The 9,046-nt window shown below is 50.2% G+C and overlaps 1 protein-coding gene across 2 annotated transcripts in view; it reads right to left on the bottom strand.

Annotated features, from left to right (window-relative positions):
* Positions 1 to 392: 392 nt before the first annotated feature.
* ATP8B2 (ATPase, aminophospholipid transporter, class I, type 8B, member 2) overlaps positions 393 to 9,046 on the bottom strand; it is a 24,726-nt gene continuing 16,072 nt past the window's right edge. For both annotated transcript variants that reach the window (XM_006861504.1, XM_006861503.1), the window contains exons 13-27: positions 7,329 to 7,372; positions 6,840 to 7,005; positions 6,505 to 6,693; positions 6,238 to 6,353; positions 5,979 to 6,143; positions 5,780 to 5,891; positions 5,538 to 5,643; positions 5,265 to 5,409; positions 4,893 to 5,076; positions 4,538 to 4,761; positions 4,196 to 4,279; positions 3,666 to 3,911; positions 3,302 to 3,440; positions 1,007 to 1,137; positions 393 to 821 (exon numbers count right to left, since the gene is read on the bottom strand). In XM_006861504.1, the coding sequence (XP_006861566.1) occupies positions 543 to 821; positions 1,007 to 1,137; positions 3,302 to 3,440; positions 3,666 to 3,911; positions 4,196 to 4,279; positions 4,538 to 4,761; positions 4,893 to 5,076; positions 5,265 to 5,409; positions 5,538 to 5,643; positions 5,780 to 5,891; positions 5,979 to 6,143; positions 6,238 to 6,353; positions 6,505 to 6,693; positions 6,840 to 7,005; positions 7,329 to 7,372 (2,330 nt within the window). In that variant the 3' untranslated portion in view covers positions 393 to 542. The remainder of the gene's footprint in view (positions 822 to 1,006; positions 1,138 to 3,301; positions 3,441 to 3,665; positions 3,912 to 4,195; positions 4,280 to 4,537; positions 4,762 to 4,892; positions 5,077 to 5,264; positions 5,410 to 5,537; positions 5,644 to 5,779; positions 5,892 to 5,978; positions 6,144 to 6,237; positions 6,354 to 6,504; positions 6,694 to 6,839; positions 7,006 to 7,328; positions 7,373 to 9,046) is intronic.

Below are 9,046 nucleotides of genomic sequence, written 5' to 3'. Positions count from 1 at the left end.
CAACCACAACATAAAGGTCACATAGGGGCCTCCTCCACTTGCCAAATAAAAAACACAAAAACCAAACTGGACACAAAACACAAATTAAAGAGAGACACACACAATGTAGGGGCCCAGAGGCCCCAACAGGTCTCTGGCTTCCCGGCATGGCATGATACATTCTCGTGTAATTCAGGAACAGGGGCTCAGGGCCCCTCTGGGGAGTGGGAGTAAAAAAATACAGAGATGACAGAGTCCCCCTGCAGGCTTCTGGGCAAGGCAGAGGCAAACCCAATCTTTCACAGTTTTCACTTTTGTTTTTTGGTTCCTCACCTGGTCCCCCAACTGGCATTGGTTCCTGAAGACCCAGCCCTTACTCTGCCCCTGAAGCCCGCCCCACTCTGCCTCTTAGCTGGGGATGGTGGAACCAGCAGGACAGTCTACTGGGGGATGGAAATGAAGGAGGCAAGGAGAACATCTCCCAGCAGTTCTGAGAGGCAGTTCCCTTGGTGCCCAGTCGGCCAGTCCTGGGTGCTCTGACCAGGGCATCCCAACCCCAGCCTTCACCCCTTGAGGGGCTTCTCAGCCCCACCGCCAGGGCTGCTAGCGCTGTCGCTCTTCTTCCTGCGCAGGCTCTCGATCCAGCTAGAACTAGAGCGGGTGGTAAAGCTGGAGAGCGCCAGGGAGCTGAGCCGCATGTTTTTACCAGACATGATGAGCTCCCCGAAGCCCTCCTGGTGGGAGAAGGCATAGCCTGAGCGTCGGGAGCCGGTGCGGCCCACCCGCCTCATGTAACGGTGCTGGGCCTTCTGCTTCTTCCTCACCAGCTGGGTGTAGCGGACCTGGAGGGCGGGAGCAGCAGGGGAAAAGTCAGACACCACCATGGGGAAGGGACCCAGAGAACCCCTGACACACTTCACCATCACACAGTCCAGAAATGGCAGCCATGTGGGTTTTCAGGCTTTCCTGAGGTGCCACCCACCCCCAGCCCCACCCCTGCCCCAAGTCAGTCAGCACGGCTTCTCACTGTGTCAGAGAGGTCAGGGTTCAGGCTCAGCTTCAGGAAACGAAAGGCAACCACCGGCATGATGCAGACGACTGAGGTTAGCGCGATGGTCAGCCACACTGTAGGCTGGGCTAGGGTGTTCTGGGCATTACCTGGGGGTAGAGAGGGGCCAGGGGCCTTGATGGTCAGGAAGAGAGCAGAAGGGCAGTCCCTGGCTTCCCTATTTCTATTTCTGGCAGCTCTACTTCCTCTATCATGAAACTAAAGTCATCTCTTGCTTCCCTCTCCTCCCTGCCTCCCACAACCAAATACGTATCTCCAAGTTTAATTCTAGCTCTAACCTCACTCCCAAGTTCCAGACCTGTTTTTCCAACTGCCTTATTTTGACATCTCCGTGGAACATCTAACAGGCATCTCAAATTTCACACAGCCAAACTATTGTTTCCTCAACCCCAAATCTGTTCCATGGCTTCCTCAACTCAGGAAATGCGCCAAATAAAATCTCTAGAACCAACTTTGATTCCTCTGTTCCTCTCACACCCCTCACCCAGTCTGTTGGCAAAGGCTCCAGTTTCAAAGTATCTAGAGAATTTCACCACTTCTCACCATATCCTAAATTACCATCACTCTCACCTGGATTACTGCCAAATCCTTCCAACTGGTCTCCTGCTTCTACCTTTGCTTCCTACACTTATGAGGCAGCTTCAAAAAGTTCATGGAAAAAAATCCATTCTCTTTCTATTCCATTTTTCTATAAACTTTTTTGAAGCCCCCTCATATTATCTACAAACAGTGGAAGCAATCCTTCAAAAATATAGATTGGTTTATGACACTTCCTCTGCTTAGTGATGCCTTCCTAAAACATTTAGATTAAAATTCCATGTTCTCACTGACTTGTACATGTAGAACTTGGTAAGATATTATGCGTCCTTAATTTTGTTTTCACCACACAAAAAATTCTGTGATCTTACTTGGACCTGTTAGGCTGTCCTTTTTAGGTGTGAGGACTCAGTTCCAACTCAAAGCAATCCTGTATAAGATTCCTGACACTAGGATCTGTACAGGAACTTAAAGCCTCATTTTTCTCCCAAGGAGCAGCTGATGGGTTTGAACTGCTGACCTTGTGGTTAGTAGTCCAGGGCTGATCCTACAGCTACAGCGTCACCTATACTTCTTCTTACTCTGACCTTGTTGTTGTTGTTAAGTGCCATTGAGTTGGTTGGGACCCACAGCGACCCTGTAAGGGCTTAAATGATCTACACTGATTCCCATCCCACCTCCACCCTTGCCCTTGGACCTCATTTTCTCCCAGAAATGTGACCTCAACCTCCTTGTAAGCTCCTGCCTCGGGCTTCCATAGTGCTGGTTCCTCCTCCTGGAATGTTCTTTCTCAGAGGGCTTACTCCTTCCCTTTATTCAGATTTTTCTGTAAAAATGTCCCTTCCTCAAGAGATCCAGACCATTCTTGATACTCTCTACCCTGCTTAATGATGTCCGTAGACTTTATTATTTCTATATCATGTCTATTTCTGCCAATCATGTCTCCGCTACTGAAATATAAGATCCAGGAAGACAAGGACTGCCACATTCTCAGCATCTAGGGTAACGGGTCTCATGTAGTAGGTGCTAGGTAAGTGTCTGTTGGATGAATGAACAGACAGAACTAAAGCAAACACAAGGGCCTGTAAATGCTTCACGTCAAAGACAGCCAGTCTCTCTTTGCCACCCTGAAAGAAGTTCTGAACAACCTTGTACTCAATCATTCTAGTAGCGTCCTCATTGGTCATCCCTGCAGATTCATCTTTCTGAAAACATTTCCACCAATCTCCTCAAAACAACATAAACTACTAAGTCAAATACAAACCCAACAGTTTGACATTCTGATGAGTGTTTCTTACAACACCCTAGTTGAAACACTCTCCATTCCCTAGAAACAAAGGACCCTTTTGTACCTCCAACTTGAAATCCTATTCCCCATCCCTGCTCCCCCTGCAGCAGCCTCTTCAGTGGGACTACCCATGGCCAGCCCAGAGCAGTGACCTTGCTGACCATGAAGCCTGCCACCCCTCGGTCCCTCTGAGAGCCCTGACCTCCCCTGGCTTGGTAGGGAGGGATGTCTTTCCCATTCATGGATATACAAATACTCTGAACAGGACCTGGGTCAGATAAGTTTTGATATCCCCACAGCGCCTTGCAGAGGACCTGGCACATAAAGAGTGCTGGATGAAATGCTTGTGCTGTACAGACTGGCCAACTGCCCCATCAGATCCAGATAGTTGTTGTGCCTTACTGATTCCAGAAGCAACTGGGACTCACCCACAAACCGGAACTGATTCGGAAATATGTCAAAGAGCCCTTTGCTGTGCATGGCAAAGAGGATGGCAAAGTAAACAGCAAGGCTGCCCCAAATGAAGAAATGGTTGATGGCTGTCCAGTAACCTGTGTCCAGTCCAATCTGCAAAATGTAGAGGACATCAAAGCCAGCAGTGTTTGTTGCTGAAGCACCCACAAAAACTTTGACCTCCACCCCCAATAATAGAACTGGAGTGTCTAGGAGAACCCACCAAGTGCAAACTGTCTGGACCATGAGGTAGATGGAAACACAGCTGCCCAGGGCAGCACCAGGGACAGGAGGCTTGGTTCTCCCAGACATGGGGGCACTTTCTGGACTGCCTCATACCTGCATGCTAACCACGATGACCAGGGAAGTGGCCACGGTGACTGCAAAGGACTGGTAGTCTGCCAGCTGGGTGCCGTCATCCCGGGTGGCCTCAGCAAACACCCCATAGGGGATGAAGAACATGAGTACTGAAGTGTAGATGCCCTGGGCAATGCAGATGAAGAACTCCCGCTTGTTGAAGAGGAGGTTCAGCTGGCCCGGCTCATAGAGCTTAGGGTACTCCATGCTCCGCTGTTCCGGAACATCCTGTGCGGGGAGGGGCCCAGAAGCTGCCACTCGGACTCACAATGGCCCAGAGCAGACCCTATTCTTGCCTTCTTTCCAAATTCTTTAACTGCTGGATCCAACCTCAAACCAGCTGCTCCCAATCATTTTTTGTTCAGCTGCCAGGGCAATTACTGCCATACCCTCCCCAGATGAAAGAACTGCCTCTCTGGTACCTACAGGCAGTGGGTAGAAATGCCACACACCCACTACTCCATCACAGCCAGGGCCCCACTACTCTACTGGATAATTAAGCTCCTCCATACCTGATCAAAGACTCCCATGGCCAGGACTGGAAGGGAGGTGTACACGATGTTATACAGAGTGATGAAATACTGGTCATAGACGGTCTGGAAAGAAAACAGGAAGCAAGAGAGGAGTGAATCTCAGGGACAGGAGGCTTGGTCAACCTTTCTTCACTGCAAATCGGGCAGGGGGAGACAACTGTTGTGACATGCAGGGAGCCTTGAGGAATTCTCTGGCGTTCCTTCTCTACTCCTTCAACAAGCACTTTTTAAATGTATATGCCACGCAGTCACTAGGCCCTGGGGATTTCGCCATGAACAGGACAAATGCAAACTTCCCCGTGGACTGGGAACGCTCAGTACCTGGGCTGAGAAACCACAGAAGAAGCCAAACCAGAAGTGGACCATGGTGAAAGCAAAGTTCTTGTAGAAGAAGTAGCACAGGAACTTGCACATGCGCAGGTAGGACCAGCGCCCGTGCACAAGCAGAAGGCGCTGCAGGAACTTGAACTGGGAGAAGGAGTAATCGGAGGCTAGGACAGCCTGGATTCCTTCCTGCCCGCTGATGCCCACACCAATATGAGCCGCTGGAGACACAAGAGAGGACAAGAGGGTGAAGATGGCCACACATCAAAGTCCTACCACGTTATAGTCACCCCTCGCATCATTCTTCCCTGGGTCCTCCCAGCTAGTCTACACATCCACACCACCCACTCACTTTTGATCATGCTGACATCATTGGCTCCATCCCCAATGGCAAGAGTCACGGCCTTCTTATACTTCTTAACCAGTTCCACCACTTGTGCCTTCTGTAAGGGGGTCACCCGGCAGCAGATGACAGCCTTGCAAGCACATGCTGTCTCCAGAAACTCCAGCTCCATGTCTGCCTCCAACGCGTGGGCCTGTAACACAGAGAGGCCTCAGAGAGTCACAGTCATCCCTAGGGAAGACCTGGGGGTTCTTGACTCTTCCCAACCCTAAGAACCACAACCTTCTGAAGTCAAGGGAGATGAGGACAAGACATCAAAGCCACATGTAGAGAAGCAGTCTCTGGAACGATACTATCCACCTAAAGGGTGGCAACCCTTACCAGGCTGTGGCCATTGATGACCAGGGCGTACTCCCCAGCAACGGCTTCCAGGACAGACGTGAGCTTGGAAGAAGGAAGCTTCTCCTGGCAGGCAAAGCCATTGCCCACAGTACGGGATGAGTCCATCATCTTCTCACGGGCTTTCCTGTGCCGGGGGTTATGGTAGTGGTCTTTCAGTACAGAAGTAGGTGCTTCTGATAGGAGTAGGGAGTCAAGCCTAAGCAAAGTCTCCCCAACCCTGTACACAGCGCCTCCCTTGGGCCTCCTGCTTACTTGAGTTCCTCCCGCACTTCCAGGACAGTGTGGCCAGTGACTATGAACACCTCTGTCATGTCATCTGTCAGCATCTTACAGGAATAGCCAATGTTCACAGCTGTCTCTAACAAGAGAGAACGCAGGAGCTACGGACAGGCATCCAAGTCAGCATGCTTTTCTGCCTGATATCCTAGGTTCCATGCAAGGACCCAACATGGCGACCATCCAGATACAATGTCTTAGTCCTGCTGGGCTCTCACCTTGTTTGTCTCCAGTTAGCACCCAAATCTTAATGTTGGCTAGCGTCAGGAGAGCAATAGTCTCTGGAACCCCTTGCTGAAGTTTGTCCTCGATAGCAGTTGCACCAAGCAGCTGAAAAATGCCACGTGAGTCCCTGACAAGAGTGTCAGTAGGCCGGAGCCCTCCTTGCCCACCCTTGGCTCGTCCTGCAGTCCATACCATCATGTCGCTCTCCACCTCCTCATAGATGCTAGCCAGCCTATCCTCCCGGCTGTCCTGGGCCAGGCTGGCTCGGAGCCGTCTCTCAGCCCACTCCTCGTAATACTCTTCATCCAGATCCTTGTAGGCCAATACCAGGGTCCTCAGCCCTTCGCCTGCATATTCCTGGAGGCAAAGTCAACGAAGTCACACCCTTACCTTGCCACCCACAACAGTGAGAACAGCAAGATCACAAGGTCCTTCCTTTCCTCACACCCACATTCAGGTGGTCAGTGGTGGTGTTGAGCAGCTCCTGGGTAGAGTGGTGGAGTCTGTCAAGCAGGATGGTGTCAGCCCCTTTGCAGTAGAGTCGAATCTTCCCCTCTGGATTTCGCACTATAAATGGGATAGGCACAGAAAGTCCCCCAAAATGCATGCAGATGAAGACCCCAACCTAAATACACCAACCAGTGTCATCCAGAACAACTCACCCATTCCAGTCTATATGCCACCCTCAAGGCCTCCAGTACCTGCAACCTGGACTCACCTATGACCGACATCCGCTTGCGGATATTGTTGAAGTCCAGGATCGCCAGCAGCTGGTAGGTAATGGCTGTGCCCATCTCTTGGACAGTTATGGTTTTAGGAGTACGAGAGCGAAACACAAATCCAAAGTTCCTGGCTGCAGTGACTAGGGCCCCCTCGTCTGGGGACTGGGCTTTGTAATACAACTCCCCTGGGTAAGGAGGAAGAGCACACACAGTGTAAGTGGTCACCCTCTTAGTCACATGCCCCACCCAAGAAGGCTCTGAAGACCAGAACCTGAGCCCAAAGGTATAGGGGGAAAATGGAAAGAGAGATTGAGTCAGCTGCTCTGCTTACCTTCATTCTTTTCTTCTGACATGACAGTGTGACACAGGGAAAGGAGGCGGAAGAACTCATGTGTGTGTGGGTCCCCTATCTTGACAGACTCCAAAAGGCTAGGATCCCAAAATAAGAACTTCTTGTCAGCCAAAGGGTTGAAAGAGAAGTCGATGGGTTCGGGCCTCTGGAATAGGTAAGAGGGCTTTTAGGTAAAGGGAGATCTAGTTAAAGGGTTGTTTTCACCTTATTATATCTATCATTGCCCTTCCAACACTCGGTAGAAGAGTTCAACATTCTGTCCACTGCGGACCCCAAAATTCTTAAAACATTCATTTCTTTAAGCAGTTTTCATTACCTGCCCAAAACAATCACTGCTAATCCTGCCAACTCAACTGGCACTGGTCAGGCACCCTGTGTTGAATTGGCACATGCATTCCATTACTTTTCCATTTTCCTACGAACTTCTTGAAGCTCTTTCTTAGAATACATATGGATGCTAGATCTTACCTCTCCCAATTCAGCTTTCTGTCCCAGGACATCAAAGACGTCACCTGCACACAGTCAGGACACAGGAGAAGCAAAGTCAGGGCTGGGGAGCTCTCAGAGCAAAAGGAAGAGGATCCTCCCATAGAGAGGTCACAGCCATCACCGGGAACCCCTGTAGGAACCTAGAACCTTAAACGTTGAGCAGATGCACTGCTGACTTGAGGGACAGGAGGCAATAAGCACCCAGATCCTCACAATCTCTGTCCCCAGCTCACCATCTCTAGCCCCCTCCACCCTCACATTACCACCAGCAGCCGCTCCAATTCTACACCCCTCCCTCCAGACCTCCCAGGCCAATTCAGAAAAAGCCTCACCAGACAAAGTCTCATATATTGGCTGTAAGGTCCAGGTTAGTATAGAAAGCAGTTAGAATAGAGGCTCACACTCTGAATAAAAGTCAGCCCACACACACCCTGCCTCAAGCCATCCCAGCAGCTGAGCTATGAAACTACAGCAAGAGATCACACTGGGGAAATCATGGTCATATTCCAGAGACTCACAAGGGCCCTCAGAAGCAACAAAAGGAGTCTAGTGCTCCACTGGGGCAAACAAGGTCCAACCTAGCCAAGACACCAGAGGCCAGAGTCTTCGGGCTTCACTTTAGTCAGTCAAAGAGTTCCCTGGTATGGCGCTGTGGGGTAATGCGGCACTTACAACAACTACCTGGAGCTGAGCCCAGTCTGACAGATTGAGGAGCCTCATGCATCTGTGGAATAATCTCAATTTACAATGGCATTATCAACAGAGGATTAGGAAGGGCTCTCATATCTGCTTCCCAACAGGGGATACAGAGCAGACTCTCTCAGGGACCCCCAAGACAATTATGGGAACCCCAGATCCTGTCTGCCTCCAGGCAAGATGCATGCCTGTGATTAATGTTCTATGTCAGCTTGACTGGGTTATGATTCCCAGGGGTTTGGCAGACACTGGACTGAGGGCTTTTCCATTATATAGTATAATATAATCACATTCCATAATGTGATCTGATGCGATCCACCAATCAGTTGAAAGGGGAGTTTTCTGGGGTGTGGTCTACTTCCAGTATATAAATGAATATCCTAGCAAGCACAGTCTCCTCTCTCTCTCCTTTTTCCTCTCTCTCTCAACCCTGCACTCTTCTACTCTTCTTATTGCTTAACCTCCAATTCTTGGGACGTAAGCCTGCAGAAGTCTCTACCTACTGTCTGACCTGCAGATTCTGGAATCACCAGGCTCCTACAGCCCCATGAGCTGGCAGAAATCTCCAGCTTGCCATCTAACCCACAGAGTTGGGACCTATCAGCCCCAACAGTAGTGTGAACAATTTCCTGAAAGTCAATCTCTCTATATATGAGAGGGCTTCAAAAAGCTAATAGAAGGAACAAACAAGATGGTGGATCGGGTGGACGTGTAGCAGAGAGCTCCGCCAACAACAACACAGAATACCCGACCAACCAGGTTCAGGGGATGGTCCCAGAACTCTGAACCACATATAAAGGAATACTTAGGTTAGAAGGCTCACAGCTGGGGGAATTTGTGGCAGAAGCAAGAAATCTATTGCTTTCTAGTCTGGGACACTCGGCTACTCCAGGAGCCGCCATCTTGGGTGAGACCACATGGGGGAAGGATTGGAGTGGCCACAGACACCTGGTGTGGACATTCTTTTCTTTTGGTATTTGTTCATTGGTCCCTTGCTGTCT

This window comes from Chrysochloris asiatica, unplaced genomic scaffold, assembly GCF_000296735.1.
Source record: "Chrysochloris asiatica unplaced genomic scaffold, ChrAsi1.0 scaffold00042, whole genome shotgun sequence".
NCBI lineage: Eukaryota > Metazoa > Chordata > Mammalia > Afrosoricida > Chrysochloridae > Chrysochloris > Chrysochloris asiatica.
This window is presented reverse-complemented; position numbering and strand designations above follow the sequence as displayed.